The sequence below is a fragment of the Ascaphus truei genome, chromosome 4 (assembly GCF_040206685.1).
Source record: "Ascaphus truei isolate aAscTru1 chromosome 4, aAscTru1.hap1, whole genome shotgun sequence".
Taxonomy (NCBI): Eukaryota; Metazoa; Chordata; class Amphibia; order Anura; family Ascaphidae; genus Ascaphus; species Ascaphus truei.
The window spans coordinates 299060202-299078610 of NC_134486.1; the positions used below are offsets into that span (position 1 = coordinate 299060202).

At 42.6% G+C, this 18409-nt stretch overlaps 1 protein-coding gene across 1 annotated transcript in view; it reads right to left on the reverse strand.

Moving 5' to 3' along the window:
• Positions 1 to 18409, reverse strand: part of MAN1A1 (mannosidase alpha class 1A member 1) — a 292996-nt gene that overhangs the window by 13755 nt on the left and 260832 nt on the right. The window contains exons 9-10 of the mRNA XM_075597752.1: positions 7561 to 7780; positions 6068 to 6240 (exon numbers count right to left, since the gene is read on the reverse strand). Of these exons, the coding sequence (XP_075453867.1) occupies positions 6068 to 6240; positions 7561 to 7780 (393 nt within the window). The remainder of the gene's footprint in view (positions 1 to 6067; positions 6241 to 7560; positions 7781 to 18409) is intronic.

Genomic DNA, 18409 nt, shown 5'->3' on the forward strand with positions numbered 1-18409 from the left:
GTTGTTTGTAAGAGCAAAAAGGACTAGTGGAGTGTTAGTCAGTGTGTTCCCTAATTATTTCAAATACAAATTCAAAGGTCATACAGATTGTGAAAACAGTGAATCGTTTAATCTTTTCACGTAGTATAAAAATAGTTGAACTTTAAATGGTATTACTCTCAATACTGTATTGATTCTGCACTCTAGTCGCATATGCTAAACAAAATAAAAATAAATTAAATACAAACATATTTGCTCTGTGTGTTTCATGGAAAAAAGCACATCTAGGTATTGCCCAAAACAAGTTTTACGCAGCTTCCATGAGATATTTTTATATCTATTTTCTCTATATGTTGCATTATTCACAGGTTCATTAACCTAAGGAACGTTAACAGATAATTGCATACTTTTAGAACAAGACAATCGATTTGCTTTAATCATGCACTGCATTAGTATCTCCAAATAAGGTGCTGACAATTTATCAAAGGCAATACATATGGACAGGTTCACAAGTTACATTTACTTCCATGCTACTTGTAATGGAGACCTCGTCACTATCTTATATGTATTCCACTGGCCTTGTATACCATGAGTAGAATGCCAATTGTCTGTTACCGGACTAAAAATTTTTAAAACACAGAATGGTCAAGGTCAAGAATTCACTTACACAATGAAGCTTGAAACAATTATCCCATTACAAATCCCAAAGTTTTATTCCTTTCTGGATCATTTAGAGTTGCACAAATGGTATGCTATTGCAGAGAACAACCTAAAAAACGAATTGCACTGGCTACACACCTGCTTATGGATACAGATACACTCTGTAGCCAAATACAGATAAACACTATGTATAGACCTCTCATTGGGGGAGTGTTTATCAATAAAGTGTTTTCTTTACACTAAATCCATCCTGTTCCTATCAGAACCCCAATAAAGATACGTTAGGAATGCCCATGGGGGGCGGGATAGGCCTGGTTGCACAGAAACTCCCCTCCATCCAAATCACATTCTTGGCAAAGTCAACAGAAAGGAATTTGAGGATGGATGCGGGGAGACACCTACTGCCTCTCACAAACCTCCCGCAGGGCAGTGAGATATACTTTGGGTGTCCATGATGTCATAGTTGCGACTTGGTGTAGCCAGCGGGGGTAATTAAAATCAGCAAATAACCAGGCGGCTACCAACTACAGTACTTTGGGCTGTGTAGCCAGGAGATTACGATGCCACGTTTCTTGTGTGTCTGGTCAAGGATTTCTTTTGTGCTGGGGTATCTACAGATGGTGGACAGAGGCCCCCCACACTAGCGCCACAGCCAGGGGCTAGCAGCTATTGTGGGCTAAGTAGCCAGAGGCCATTAGCCACTTCCCTGTACTTTGTTGTGTGGAACTGCTGGGAAGTTACCCAAGGACCGGGGTGGGTTTGGTTGACTATTCAGGCTCATCTGGAGCCATCACAAGGACTGTGATCATGCACTGAGTATTTACCCCCATGTAATTCCCCTGTATTTGATATGTGTCTTGGGTGTTGGAATCTCTGTTGTTGTGTCCCCATATAATAAACCAAAAACGTATTATACTCCCTGTGTCTGGCTAGTGCAACCTGTTTCTCAGGTAGCCCTAAGGGGCTAGTATACAGTCAAGCCCACTGTCAAAGTCTTTTGTGGCAGCGGATACCCAAAGTTCTGAGCATCTGGGAATTTGGGTTCTGTTCACTTTGCTGCACCTCTTACATGATTTGAGGGTTTAGTGGAGTTATTTTTCTTACTAAAAAACGCCATTTTGGGTTCAGCTTCGAGCAGTTTTTGGTGGCGTTTCGTGAAGCCAGCAGGAAGCATGCCGTTTTCTTTTGTCCCAATGAAGTTGCAATTGAACAAACCCCAGCATGTTGCTACAGAGAAACAGGAAGCGCCATGTCACAGGGCTCTTTTTGACATGGCTCAGCGCTCCCTCCTCTTGACTTTCAGTCTTGCTCACTTTTAGGGCTTCTATGACCCATACCCTGCACAGAGGCACATTGGTAAGAGGTAGACATGGATTGCTGTAGAATTAGTGTGATAAAAGGTATATGAGCTTGCAGTAGGTGCACCTCTTCCTATTTACCAAGGAGACGCCGAGGGGCGGTATAAAGGTTACCTCTTTTCCCCAGCTAAAAGTACCCTCATCCCAATGCATATACTGGGAACACTTTCTTGGTATGGGTATGCATATGAGGTATGAGTGAGGTGATGATTGGTTACCCCTGAGTGAGGGGGTTCACTTATAAGTGCCCCTAAAAAAGTATGGATGAACTCCCCAGACTGAGTTGAAGTTTGGATGACGGTCACAGAATTGAGTTGGGTTGTGGGTGAAAGGAAACATCTCTGCAGTTGTGTTCCCTTCTGTAATATCTGTAGGGTAATATTTGCCTAGATCGGTAGTCTCATATTTGTTCCAAAAGTCTGTTTGAAAACACTCCTCCAGAAATGCTGGGGTTTTCCCTGTAAGGGGAGGGAGAAAGGTAGTTGGGGAGAGGGGAGAGAAGGAGAAAGGGAGAGACGCGGTGGGTGGGAGCTTACCATACTTGCAAATCAACTTTAAATATTATGTAAAAAATGCTTATAGGCGTCAGATTTTAGTAACAACTACATCACCAAGATGTGTAACAGTGAGCATGTAAAAATATTTAATAATCAGTGTAATCAGCTTCCGAAAGAAAGATGAAATTGCCTTATTTGCATCCTGATAAAATCCACATTTTCCAGATAGACAAAGATATAAAAACCTGCACAGTTCTGTTTACCATGGAAAAGAAACCTATGTAAAATAATATTATTTTATACTTGTCAGATCTTTTTTTTTTTTAAGTTGTCAATAATTTAATCAAATAATCATGCCACTACCCTACAACTTTATCTTAGGAGGGAATGCGCTAAAAAAAGAAATTTGCTTATACAGTATTGCATCTTCAAATGCTAAATAATGCAATAACTGCTTAGTGAGCTATTGTTGCACTTGATACTTTACAGAATATTCATGGTATTTTAACAATGACAATGCTAGCTGATTTACTATATTTAGCTATAACAAAAAAATGATCACAATTACTTAAATGAAAGCATGTTGTAAAAACTCTCTACTAGCACATTTAATGTTTTAATGCCATATTTGTTACAAGATCATTTCAGATAACTTAATAGCTAGGTTCCTCTCCCCCCCCCTCCCCCATTGCATATAAAAGGCAATATCTACCTCCTATTATAAATTTGCAAATATTTTAGTTACATTATACCTGTATCTAAAGACTACTACTTTCATCATGAAGAGACAGAATTACGGTTCAGTAATATGGCTGGTAACAGCAGCACACTTGTTATGAACAACCGCAGCAGGAATAAGGTTTGTGAATTAGGAAACCTGGCGCTTATGCTAAAGTCCTGCAATATTTAATGGTTGTGCTTTATTGGCTAGTTACTCTATTGTTCGCATCAGCAGGTTTATGAGCATAGGTAAAGTAAATGCAATTTGGAAACAAATAACCGCACCATTATTGCCCATTTTATTTAAGCTTCAGACATAGGTTTACTGCACATTGAACATTGTATTACATTTTCTACAAATCAACAATGTTATAGAGAAGTCTACTGTATGTTGTATTACTTCTATTGGTCACATAACTCTGCGGGCATATACAGGTCTAATACGCCATCTTTTACATTACGTACATCATTTGGCAAGTATAGGCAGATCTGCACGTTCAAAATCCAAAGTTTGCAAATTTCTGCGTTTTTCGGATGTTAGACTTACATTTCGTAAAGAATGTTCAAATCAGAGGGAACTACAAGCCAAAACCCGTGAAAGGCTCATTCTCGGATAATATTTGTATTTTATTTATGTTTTGACTCCGCAAATCCTAAAGTTTCCGAACGTATGTACAACGGTTATTATTATTTTTAATAAACTGGGCAAACCTTTGGGTTAGTGAACCCAACATGTTGCTATCTCCTGCACAATTTTATTTTTTCAAATTTTTTAAAGCAAATACAAATATCACTTGTGAGCACATTCACATGTCTCCAACAGGTCTGCAACCCTGCTTCTCACCAGTATCTCTTGGCATACAGTGCTCCCACTGCAGCCAGGGATTCTGGGTAATGACATGCAAATGTGCACACAGTGTTTCCTTTTGCTTCATGTCCATTTTAACATTGACCCCTATGAGCTTATGCCTGCCGCATTACACAGCTTTCAGCACAGCCTGCGTTAAAGAAACATTTCCCCGACGCGTTTTTTTCTAATAGTATTTTGTTTTTACAAACCCAAAACCAATAGTGTTCCAGAAAAACACAAAACATTTTTCTAACCAAAACACCAGTGAAAGTGCCTACCCTTAAAATTTGGTTGCATTCCCGATATACATCTGTAGAGCTGAATGGGTTAACTAAACTGTCTAGATTAAAGACCAGCAGGAGGTGGAAATCAACGTATTACATAATGTTATGTTAATTTCAGCAGTAAATCTTTATGAATACTTTATTCTGGATGTCCCGGTGATTGCATCTCTTACAGCTTAATTGCAACATGTTTTATTTGCTTCTTTATAACCCAGTTCATGGCTTTATATAGAGAGTAAGTGTATAGATACAGTTGTATGCATAACAGTCACCTACAGACATCTCTGGACTGAAACAGCCCTCACTAGAATAACTAATGACCTCCATGCTGCCAAAGACAGAGGTCATTACACTCTGCTCATATTACTTGACCTCTCTGCAGCATTTGATACTGTGGACTATCCTCTTCTCCTTCACATTCTCTATCCTGGATCTCCTCTTACACCTCTCCCATCGTACTTTCAGTGTCTCTTCTGCTAACACCTAATGTCTCTGTGGGGGTACCACAGAGTACTAGACCAGTACCAGACTTTTCACTGTACACACTTTCTCTGGGTGACCTAATCACATCCCTTGGGTTTAAATATCACCTCTATGCTGACGACACACAAATTTACTTTTCAACCCCTGATCTTACACCTGCTGTTCAGACTAAAGTTTCTGAATGTCTCCCAGCGATATCATCCTGGATGGCCCCCCGCCGACTTAAACGTAACATGGCAAAAACTCCTCATACTTTCTCCCAAACCTGGCCCCACTACCTCCTTCCACATTACTGTTGGAAGTACCATCATTCACCCAGTAACCCAAGCACGCTGCCTAGGGGTCACACTCGACTCCCCGCTGACATTCAAAACGTATCTACAACCTGTCGCTTTTTCCTACGCAATATTACAAAGATACCCCCTTTCCTCTGTTGCTCGACAGCTAAAACTCTGACTCAGGCCCTCATTCTCTCCCGTCTTAATTGCTGCACCCTCCTGCTGTCCGGCCTTCCTTCCTCTCACCTCTCTCCCCTACAATCTATCCTAAACGCTGCTGCCAGAATCACTCTACCCTTTCCTAAATCTTTCTCAGAATCTCCCCTGCTGAAATTACTCTGCTGGCTTCCTATCAAATCTCGCATCTCACCCTCAATTCTCCTCCTCGCTTTTAAAGCTTTACACTCTTCTGCCCCTCCCTACATCTCAGCCCTAATTTCTCGTTATGCACCATCCCAACTCTTGCGTTCTGCTCAAGGATGCCTCCTCTCTACCCCCTTTGTATTTAAAGCACTCTCCCGCCTTATACCGTTCTCACTGACTGCCCTGCACCTCTGGAATGCCCATCTCCTCAATACCCGACTAGCACCCTCTCTATCCATCAGTAAGACACACTTGCTTAAAAAAGCATATGAGTAGCACTGTGGCGAATACTAGACACATGATACATAAAGCTTGGTCCCCTGCAGACGTACTTACCAGAATGCCCTCCTACTGTCTCTGTACATTCTTCCTTCCTACCAATTAGATTGTAAGCTCTTCGGAGCAGGGACTCCTCTTCTGAAATGTTACATTTATGTCTGAACCACTTCTTCCCATGATCTGTTATTTGTATTTGTTATTTATAAGATTGTCACGTGTATTACTACTGTGAAGCGCTACATACATTAATAGCGCTATATAAATAAAGACATACATACATCTCAGTATAGAAGTACCAGATAAAAGCCCATCTTACCTGTACTGCTTCCCAGCCCCACTGCCGGTATTTTGGGTCATGTGTGAATCTCCACAAGTACATATAGGTTTCAATCACCTCCGGTCGCAAGATATAGTATTTTTCATTTTGTCTTGTTGCAATAGCTTCAACGCCCCCATCAAATCTAAAGGCTTCTGGGCCCAGTTTCATAGCTAAATGAAGCAAAACAAATAAAATACAAAAAGTTATGGGAGCCAAGTCTAGGTTTTATAAACACAATTGTAATTTTGTCTTTAAAAAAGTAGAACAGTAAAGTACTGTACAAATGTAAAAACTAAACTTTAGTAGATAACAGAGACATGTTGTTGAATGACTTCTAGCATTCAAAAATAGTTGTGTGAATATGATCTTACATATTATATGGTACATTTCATAAATGTATAAGCAGTCATGGAAAAATTCCAGGGGTCTGGTGGCCTCAAATGTTACCTGTGGCGCCTAGTGCTTTGCTGAATATGACATGCTCACCTCCTCCCTCATTTCCGGCTGCACTTCTGTCTGCCTCAGAGCCACAGGAAGAGAGTTTGGCAGTGCTTATACCCAATGCGGCAAGGCACACGACGCCAAAACAAATGCATGTTTTGCACTGAGCGCGCACGAATGAGAAAGCCAAGCGTGAGAATTTAGAGCAGATCCAAAAAATATATTTTGAGCGACAACTGCATCACGGCAGCGGTTCAGCCAATGAGGGCGAACCGCTCACGTGACGTCATGGCCATGCATCCGGTACGCCTGCTTCCTGCAGTGCAGGTTTCGGGCGTGCACATTGCCCTGAGTGAGCCCTGCCGGATTGGGTATTATCGCAGCCTTAGAAGCGGAGCATCTAGCAGATCCATGAAGGACCATGTACAGCAGCTGCAACAAGTATACAGATCTTCTCTCCCAGGACTGACACGGACCAGAAGATCATGACCCCATGCACCTCAATTCCTACCTACTCTTAGACTGCCTCTTATTAACTCATTCCCCAATCTGGGACTAACTCTTAACCACTTTCCACCCCTTATGTCTCTGACACGGTGTGTGTCTCTTTGTCTGGTCCCTGAAAACTCCCTCCCCTGCTCAAGAGACACTTTAAACATCCTCATCAACAAACCCCCCAAATCCTCCCTGCATAAGCCCCCCAAAAATCCCTCCCCCTTGATTTACAACCCCCCATTCCCTAATCACAGCCCTACTTAAAACAATCTCTCGGCTCAACAAACCTCTGCCTCCTACATTTTTTAGCTAAGTTTCAAACAGTTTTGTCCATCCCTGAAAGGCAGTTTGCTGCTGTTATCACAGTACAAAACAATCTACATTCATCTTTAAGTTTTGGTGTGATTCTCTACAACAATTATAACTGCACCCTTCAGTGATTGGATAATGGTCTGTTTGTTGCAGATCCCTCCGATATAGGGAAGAGTGAAAGTTTCTTGAGCCTTTCCCTACGTTGGTATACGTGGTAGATAATTATCTCTCAAAATACTTACTTGTACGATCATAAGATTCATGGCAAGTACGTGCAATTTCAGCCGCAAGCTCTATATGATGTCCAGTTTTATCGCTTGGTGCTCCGTCAGCACCAAGTGCAAACATGCCACCAGTGAAACAAGTCAAATGTCCCATTTTGTGTTCCAGCAGGCCTCCTTTCCACTCAGCAATGTATGTAAGGCCACCACTAGATTTCCGGATCAAGTGAGTCTCAATGGCCTAGGAAAAATGTTTAAAAAAAAAATAAATCAGTTCTAAAACAACATCTCAAAAGTACTACTGAGAAGCCCATTTTTAAGCAGCTAACATTTTGTTCTGTCTTGTCAAAAAGAAGGGACCTATATCAACATTGATCATAACATTATTGACTCCTAATATAAATACTACCTTCCGTTACATCGAAATAGTTTAGATGTAGCAAACGTTCCTGTACCCAGTGGCGGGTGCAATAGTGCGAGCCCCCACTTCCTTTTTCACACACGGCTAATCCAAACACATTGGTGTCTGCTCCTGCTGGGGTGTTGTGTGCGAGTGTGTGCCCCTCTGCAACGCACCACCCAGAGCATTAACGTCTGCTACATTTATATGAGAATTATTATAGGTTATCAATTGCCACTTTATATAATCTGCACACACAAATATACAAATATAGTAGTAAAAGAAAATGTTTTACTTGCTATCAATTTCAGGAAAGTTGTAACGTTTTTGCCAACTATATAATTACGCTGTTCAGGAACACGAAACCCTACTTTCATATGTAAAGACTTATGAATTGTGTTATAAACAAATGAATGCCCTGGGTATTTACATATATATTGCATTTACAAGAAAAGTTTGTCGTCGTTCGATCTTGATAAATGTACTGACAAACGTTAAACACATTGCAAAAAACAATGTTGATATTCCGTAACTGTAGTTTTGGGTACTCACAGAACAGGAGACATTTAACGATATGATATTGATAAAAAAAAAACTTTACGGTTTACTTCTGAGGAACATATAGCAACATGAAATGAAGGACACTAATCAGTAAAAAGTCAATGCTGCATTATACCAAAGGCAAGAGCAAAATATGCTTGCACTGATCTTGACAAATTAAGTCATCGGACTATTTCATGCAGCAATACTACTTTCCAACTTTTTTCCTTGTCTTTATTATTTGTATATGTAAAGCATGTGACAGTATAATTCTACATTCTTACCTAAGCTGGCAATCGTTTCGGGCTCCTGATCTGTCAAAATCCTGATTGTGTGCCTAACATAATGGCTGCTTCAGTCAGTGTAACTCAGCAGCTACAATGTATCCTTATATTACTAAGGCAATATTATCTAGTGCTTCAGTTTACAGCTCAAGCTGCTGGGAACATTTGCAATAAATTATCCCAAACAGGAAAATGTTGCAAAATATCTTGCACTGTTTGGTAGGTGGGTTAAAATTTGCTATACAAATCAAAGGATGCTTTAAAACTCATTCAAAATGTAAATAAGAGTTGATTAAAAACAAAAAACAAACAGGTTACTGTTATCTAATTTACAAGGGTGAGCAAACTTTTTATGCCGAGCCCCCCTTTTCATACATGAAATTTCTCGGGCCCCCCCTGCCTGATGTAATCAAAAAATCACATGAAAAAAACAACCTTTATTAAACGGTGTACAATGTAAATACAAATACATCTAAATACTTACATATTTCAACAGCTCGCGCTTGCAAAATTAGGCTGCGTCCACGCTGCCAGAGCGCTCATGCTTGAGAGCGGCCTGCATAATTTTGCAAGCACGAGCGGGGGGGGGGGGGGGTATGGATTGGGGCTGTCTGTGTGTGTGTAGTGTGTGTGTAGTGTGTGTGTGTCTGTGTAGTGTGTATAGTGTGTATAGTGTGTATGGTGTGTGTGGTGTGTGGTGTGTGGTGTGTGTGGTGTGTAGTGTGTAGTGTGTGTGGTGTGTAGTGTGTGTGGTGTGTAGTGTGTGTGGTGTGTAGTGTGTGTGGTGTGTAGTGTGTGTGGTGTGTAGTGTGTGGTGTGTAGTGTGTGTCTGTGTAGTGTGTGTCTGTGTAGTGTGTGTCTGTGTAGTGTGTGTCTGTGTAGTGTGTGTCTGTGTAGTGTGTGTCTGTGTAGTGTGTGTCTGTGTAGTGTGTGTCTGTGTAGTGTGTGTCTGTGTAGTGTGTGTCTGTGTAGTGTGTGTCTGTGTAGTGTGTGTCTGTGTAGTGTGTGTCTGTGTAGTGTGTGTCTGTGTAGTGTGTGTCTGTGTAGTGTGTCTGTGTAGTGTGTCTGTGTAGTGTGTCTGTGTAGTGTGTCTGTGTAGTGTGTCTGTGTAGTGTGTCTGTGTAGTGGGTGCGTGTGTGTGTATTGTCTGTGTGTAATGTGTGTGTATAGTGAGTAGTGTGTGTGTAGTGTGTGTAGTGTGTGTGTGTGTGTGTGTGTGTGTGTGTGTAATGTGTGTGTGTGTAATGTGTGTGCAAAGTGTGTAATGTGTGTGTAACGTGTGTGTGTGTAATGTGCGTGTGTGTGTAATGTGTGTGTGTGTGTAATGTGTGTGTGTGTAATGTGTGTCTCTGTGTGTCTGTGTCTAGCTGTGTTCTGTGTGCATTGACTGCTGCTGAGCGCGCTTCAAAGTCAATTTTGTTTGTCTCCCCAAGCGCCAAGCACAAAGGCAATCCTTTTGGGGGGGCATTCCTCCAACTCTTTGCTACCTCCCTTCCCTCCCCCCCCCCTTTTTTTTTCTTTCCCCCATTTGCCTTTTTATTCTCCCTGCTCTTTGGCTTGCTGTCCCCAGTGTCATCCACACTCCTACATACAGTATTTTATTTATTTTTCCCCCTTTTCAATGTTGTGTTTTCACAGATTTTTTACATTATTTCTGTACATTCATAGTATGATTGATATAGTGGCAGCCTACCCTTTCACTTGCAGAGGATCGCAGCGAAGCAGGTTGCCAGCGGAGGAAAGCAGGAACACTCGGCTATTGCAGGGCAGACACCGGAAGGAGGGGCATTTGACATTACAGCGCTGGGGCGTGCTCCTCCCCCCGTACCTCCGCAGCCCCCGTGCACGCGCACACACCATAAACGTGGCCACCTCCTGCACCATCCTGTTCGGCTGCCCTCACACAGCTTGCAGGCCGCCTGCACCCAGCTTGTTTGGCCGGCCGGCCGCGCACAGCTTTTTCAGCTGCCCGCCCGCACACAGCTTTCTTTCCCACCCACGCACTCCAGGTTTTGCCGCACACTGCCTGCGCCTCCATTAAATCTTGCGCTGCCCAAGGGGGCGCATCTCCCCAGTTTGCACACCGTTGATATAATACTGCATAACAGATTTATTAAAAAAACAAACATTAAAGATTTCACGTTTTGTTATCAACGCCTAAAAAACAAATATGAAATAGCAAGATTGGATGTCTTCAAGTATCTACAAATTCGGCATTTTATTCAAACTTTATCCCCAACGTTGAAATTTCCCCCTCTCACCAGTTTCGAGCGGCCACCAGAAAGGTCTTATAACACAAATCTACGGTGAATTGGAAAGGGCCATAGAAGCCCCTACACATGACTATATGCTGCATTGGGCAGCAGAATTGGAAATAGTTATAGACCGAGAGGATTAGGAAAGAATTTGGGAAAATGCCTCAGGAACTTACATATGTACCACAATCAAAGAAAACATATATAAAATACTGTTTCGCTGGTATCTTACCCCAGTTACTGTAGAATAAATCAAATTTACCCCCAGGCGTCCGATTTATGCTGGAGAGGTTGCGGTCAGAAGGGGGACATGGCCCATATTTGGTGGACATGTCCGGAAATTCAAAAATATTGGGGAACAATACAAAAATTAATAGAGGAGGTCACAGACCTCAAAATCCCTATTGACCCGTTGACCTACCTGTTGGCCAGGCCCTTAGAAAATTTGGACCGACCAACAAGTAAATTAATCTCCTTCATTCTTACAGCGGCTAGATGTGCGGTGGCGGCCGCCTGGAAGAAGGTGTCTCCCCCCTCAAAACAAACGGTAAAAAATAGGGTGCAAGAGGTGATGAATATGGAGAAACTATCTGCCTTCTTGAAAAGATCCACTGACTCCTTTAACAAAACATGGGATCCGTGGCTATCCCATATGGCACCCCTACGCCACTAATCCACATATGAAAAGTAAAAAAAAAAAAAAAAAAAAAGAGAGAGAGAAAGGAAAACCAGGTCAGGGGCACCAATGAAAATAGACTGAGGACACGGGAAGCAATGGGTATCCCCCCCACCCCCACCCACCCTCCCCTTCCTATTCCCACTCTTACTCTCTGTTTCCATACTCGCGCTCCCCACATAGCCCCTGGAGGGTCAGGGGAGCGGTGAGCTTTCCTCTTTTATTTCCGGTTTCTCTAACCAACAAAAGGAGAAAATCTGTATTAGGCTGTATTATCGTTTGTTTCTTGCATACTGTGAATTATCTAAATGCCTAATAAAATTTTTTGGAAAAAAAAAAAAAAAAGATTTCACGTTTTGCTGCTTAAGCACAAATCAAATATTTTGATTATGTACATCAAAATATCAAGTAAAATGTGTTAAAATATACAATCGTTGCCTGATAAGTCAGTATTTTGTTTCAAGATTAATCTGAGCAGGGAGGACATAGATTTTAGAGTACCCTAATGCAGAACGGTCAGAAAAGCTCATTCCAGAAATATTAACTGCTTTAGGAACATGCACAATGTGTGTGAGGAGAAGATATATATAAGCACGTTGCCTTGCGGGGGAATACCAGCAATTTATCTTTTGTCTGTAGAATCCACTTAATTCCCAAAGATGGGGGTGTTTGAGCAGAAAAGAACAGCCTCCTTAAAATGGACGGATGAGCACTCTGCAGCACGCATGAATGATGCTCTGGCCTGTATAGTTTTAAACCAATCACACACTCAATTAGGCAGGAAAACCAATAGCTTGGTGCTTTTCCTCATCTTCTTTGCAAAATGTTTTTTAATTGCATTAGAATAGGAGACATCAATCACCGAGGATAAATTATAATATTTATTAATACTTAATTGTTCATGTATTATTGAACTGTAAAACTTGCCACCTTCAGTAAATGTATTCTTGTAAGGTGTAAATAGGACTGTAATTTTCCCTGTGATAACACTAATAATTCAGGTGAGCCCCATGAACTCTGACCACAAGCTTTAGTACGGAGAGTCTGGGTGCAAGCTTGGTAATTACAGAGATGGAAAAGATATTCAAAGTCAGGGTAAAGTATCATTTTGATCCTCTGCTAAAGGCATTCCTCAAGGTGTGCATGAAAGAAATAGAAAGCTAAGAGCCGGGGGAAATAATGGAAAGTAGGCGATACCTATTTAATGACAATGGGTTTAGGAATTTAGTTTGGCAATAGTTGACAGAAATTATTTGATTTTGGGAGCGTTATCTACCTATTAAAGGTGTATCCACTTTGATAACATTTTAAAGAATCAGAATTTCTAAGTTAGAACGCCATCATTAGATCATAAATGTTATAGGGTGCTTTTTGGGAATGACAAATGCTAGAAATAATGAAACCAGAAAGCCTTTACACATCAAACTGTCAAATGATTAAGGATTATGTTTTTTATTTTTTTAATCTTAGATTCAAGAGGTAAATCTAGAACAAACTCCTTAGAAAACTGAACAAGTCATTAGAAAATGTAAAGATTGAGTGACTACAGTATATATTTTTTGTATACGTTCTGCATTTGAAGAAACAGCCTGGCCCTTGAAAGTCAGTACAATTCTAAACAGAAATATACAACCATTGCCTATTAAATGTTGTACTTCTCTGCATAGAGCTATAATGACAGCCCATGTTACAGCATATCTTTTTTAGTGTTTCACTTTAATACTATGAACTTTTTTTTGCTAATTGCCATTTCCATTTTAGCTGCAACACTGACACAAAACTTTTCAGGACTCACTGAAAACCATTCTAAGACCTCTGTTAACAACCACAAAAACCTTGACGTACAAGACACCACAGACTTTGAGGAAACTACAGGCTATCATGCAACTACCCCCCAAATATATCCTATCCACCATGGATGTCCACTCCCTGTATACCAACATGACTCACAAAGATGGTATAGCTGCCTGCCTGAGTTTCCAACAGCTCAGCTCTCACACAGAGAACATCCTTCACAATACAGTGACTAAAAACTCATTGAATTTATTTTCATGCACAGCTTGTCTTTCATGGACAGACACATTCTACAAACAAAGGGCAGAGCCATGGGCACAATATGTATCCTCTTTATGGCCAGCCTAGAGGACGACTTTCTGAAAGAACAGCAAAAACCTCTGACGTACACCAGATACATAGATGATATTTATCATCTGCACAAAAAGTGAATTACCGTTTCACAAGGATTTTAACAGCTTTCATAAAACAAACTTTGTAGTGTAAAAGATGATTGTTATATTGAAACAGCCCTCTACAGAAAGCCCACAGACTGACCGGTATTTACATTTAACCAGCTTCCATGTGACCCATCCAAATAAATCTGTAATTTTTAGCCGGACCCCCGCTGCTACAGAATGTACTGTAACCTCAGCACAATGGATGAACACTTTAAATTGCATCTTAACAACTTCATGGAACAAGGTTACACTGCCTGCCAGACACAGAGAAATAAGGAAAACGAACTGGATACCTATAGTCAAAATGTACAACCCCATTCTCACACAACTCAAAAAGTATCCTCAAAGATCTACAACCCATTGAACTCTGGTTACTTAAGACTGAAAATTAGAGATGGGAAAATGTGTTAAAATTCAAGCCACAAATTATTTGTTGGTTTCACAAATGTGATTCGCAGACATTCATAGTCAGTTTGGCCAGTTAAAGATGTGCGCAAATGTTTCTGAAACCATCATTTTACCTTTACCCGAATGTCATAACATCCACCCATGCAAATGTTGTGACATTCAATTCGCCCAGAAGTTTCAGACCCTGCACTATGGGCTCTGAGAGGAGGAGGACGGGGGAAAAGGGAGAGAGATGGGGTAAGGGACAGATGGGGGAGAAAAGGGAGAGGGGGTGGGAAGGAAGGGAGCGTGGGGGGGAAAGGGAGAGCGGGGGGGGGGGGGGGGGGGAAGGAAGGGAGAGTGAGGTGGGGAGGAAGGGAGAGTGACAGGGGGAGAAAGTGAGGGTAGGGAAGGGAGAGTGAGGGGGGGAGGAAGGGAGAGTGAGGGGGGAGGAAGGGAGAGTGAGGGGGGGAGGAAGGGAGAGTGATGGGGGGGGAAAAGGGAGAGTGATGGGGGGAGGGGGGAAGGAAGGGAGAGAGGGGGGGAGGAAGGGAGAGTGAGGGGGGAAGGAAGAGAGAGTGAGGGGGGAGGAAGGGAGAGTGAGGGGGAGGAAGGGAGAGTGAGGGGGGAGGAAGGGAGAGTGAGGGGGGAGGAAGGGAGAGTGGGGGGGAGGAAGAGAGAGTGAGGGGGGAGGAAGAGAGAGTGAGGGGGGAGGAAGGGAGAGTAAGGGGGGGAGGAAGGGAGAGTGAGGGGGAGGAAGGGAGAGTGAGGGGGGGAGGAAGGGAGAGTGAGGGGGGGAGGAAGGGAGAGTGAGGGGGGGAGGAAGGGAGAGTGAGGGTGGGGGAAGGGAGAGTGAGGGTGGGGGAAGGGAGAGTGAGGGTGGGGGAAGAGAGAGTGAGGGTGGGGGAAGAGAGAGTGAGGGTGGGGGAAGAGAGAGTGGGGGTGGGGGGGAAGAGAGTGGGGGTGGGGGGGGAAGAGAGAGTGGGTGTGGGGGGGAAGAGAGAGTGGGTGTGGGGGGGGAAGAGAGTGGGTGTGGGGGGGGAAGAGAGTGAGGGTGGGAGGGAGAGAGAGTGAGGGTGGGGGGGAGGGAGAGAGAGTGAGGGTGGGGGGGAGGGAGAGAGAGTGAGGGTGGGGGGGAGGGAGAGAGAGTGAGGGTGGGGGGGGGGGAGAGAGTGAGGGTGGGGGGGGGAAAGAGAGTGAGGGTGGGAGGGGGGAAGAGAGTGAGGGTGTGGGGAAAGAGAGTGAGGGTGGGAGGGGGAAGAGAGTGAGGGTGGGAGGGGGAAGAGAGTGAGGGTGGGGGGGGGGAAGAGTGAGGGGGAGGAAGGGAGAGTGAGGGGGGAGGAAGGGAGAGTGGGGGGGAGGAAGAGAGAGTGAGGGGGGAGGAAGAGAGAGTGAGGGGGGAGGAAGAGAGAGTGAGGGGGGGAGGAAGGGAGAGTGAGGGGGAGGAAGGGAGAGTGAGGGGGGGAGGAAGGGAGAGTGAGGGGGAGGAAGGGAGAGTGAGGGGGGAGGAAGGGAGAGTGAGGGTGGGGGAAGGGAGAGTGAGGGTGGGGGAAGGGAGAGTGAGGGTGGGGGAAGAGAGAGTGAGGGTGGGGGAAGAGAGAGTGGGGGTGGGGGGGAAGAGAGTGGGGGTGGGGGGGGAAGAGAGTGGGTGTGGGGGGGGAAGAGAGAGTGGGTGTGGGGGGGGAAGAGAGTGAGGGTGGGGGGGGGAAGAGTGAGGGTGGGGGGGAGAGAGAGTGAGGGGGGGAAGGAAGGGAGAGTGAAGGGGGAAGGAAGGAAGAGTGAAAAGGGGGAAGGAAGGAAGAGTGAAAAGGGGGGAGGAAGGGAGAGTGAAGGGGGGAGGAAGGAAGGGAGAGTGAAGGGGGGGGGGAAGGGACACAGTATATAGCATTTGGGACTACAAGAAAATAGATCTTTCATATTTCAGGGCCTGGAACGCCTCGGTGGCCAGTGGTATCGCATACACATGCAAAAATAGGCAAATATCACTTTTTAGACTTAAGCCGTGAATATTCACGTCTGCGAAAAAACGTCATATCCGCAGCAAGTTTTAATATTTTCCCAGAACCACCTATGATAGCCTATAAGCAGCCTGCCAAACCTATCCAAAATGCTCAGCAGAAACAGCAATACCAATATACATGGATCATTCACATGCAAACCCAGCAATGTGCTGTATCTTATAAAGTTTAGGAAATGCAGCAGTATGACGTATGTTGGAAGAAACCAAATAGGCCTCTGCTATTCATCTACACGACACCTACAGAAGCATACTTTACTCCTCCTAATTAATCCTAATCTTCTCAAACACTCCACTTGAAAACTCCATACAGAGTTTATCTCAACCCCTATATAGGACTTTAGGATTTATCGATGCTTCCCTCCAAATGTGTTGCCCTTGTACACTTGTAAAAAAAATAAATAAAAAAACCCCCCCATGGTTTTCGAAAGCTCTCTAGGCTACAACTGCATCTATGGTCCAATCGTCCATGTAACTAGTATTTCAATCAATGAATAACAGCAGCTCGCCTAAATGGACTTTTGAGATATCTGTCAGAAACCTTGTTGCCATCACTTGTGAGAGAAGCCTTCAAGAGACGTGAGGGACCTGAACCTCTTCATTTCCGTCAAACTCCTGTGTAAAGATTGGTGTACAGGCAGTCCTCGTTTTACAACGCTTCGCTTTATAATGAATGGCTTATCCAACGCTATGCAATGGATACCTATATTCATTTTTACAACGCCAAAACGGCTTATCCAACGCTCTTACGACGTTATATATATATATATATATATATATATATATATATATATATATATATAATATACACATATCATATAATATAATATTATATTATACTATATAATATATTATATTATTAAATTACATGATATATTATGTTATATTATATATATAATACAGTATATACACTATATAATGTATGTGTGTGCTGCATATCTTATTGCCTGAGTAAAATATTTTGTGTATTTTAGCATTAAAAATGCCTTCAGGAACGGAACCTTTCATTTAAACAGTGTTCCTATGGGAAAACTTGTTTCGCTTTAAGACGTTTCGCTATCCAACGCCATTTTGAGTAACGCAATGTGTTGGATAACCGAGGACTGCCTGTAATTGCAATTAGATTGGGAGAAAATCTAGAAATAAACAGTTTACTAGATATGTGCAGATTTAGCTACATTAATTAGAGCCATAAAGTGTACCGATTAAACCATGATAAAGTGTCTCTTATTTTTCCACTTAGTGTTTCTACTGAGAAAATGTTGCAATGAATTATGATCACGATAAAAAAAAGTTAAAAATACATATGTATTTCGTGAGCTGGCAATGTTAATATGTGACTGCAAATCTTTTGCAAATGTAAATAAAACACGAAAAACATGGTTTGTTTTCTGGTGCAGATATCCAGATTTTTTTTGTGCAATTTGGATGAATCCCCCCCCCCCCCCCAATAGTTAACACAATGTATATCAAGGTAAACTAATTGTTCTTATTAAGATCTTCCATTAGTAAGGAAGTAAGGAAGGAAGACAGCTATTGTGAATCATTATTACCTGCTGGGTCTCCTTTGGGTCACGTTAAACATCTAATAAAGTTGGTTCCTCACGCCGAAACATTTCTGTCCATTCTAACATCAGTGAAATTAGCACTAAATGACCATGTAAGTTGTGGAAAAGAGATGAGTAGACAGCCCTTAGGAGCAATAATTGTGAGACTACAGCAGATATATGGCACAATGAAAGTCTATAATGAAGCATCCCTGCATTTTGCAGGCTGTACTATGCGGGTGCTTTGGCTTTTTTCCCATATTGACTACCACATAAACCTCATGGCAATATCCATCACTGTACCAGTAATGAAGAGAATAGTCTAAACAGCACACTTAGATCCCAAACACACAGGGCACACCATGTAATCAGGATAAGAGACTTGACAGCTGTGTATTCAGCTTTCAAATAAGTTAAGTCATGTGCAGTCAGCTATACAGTGCATGAACTACTATAAAAATACAACATTCAATAGCTACTAAGTTGTTCAAAAGATGGGAATGAGGGGTTCATCTGTACAATCGTCTGAA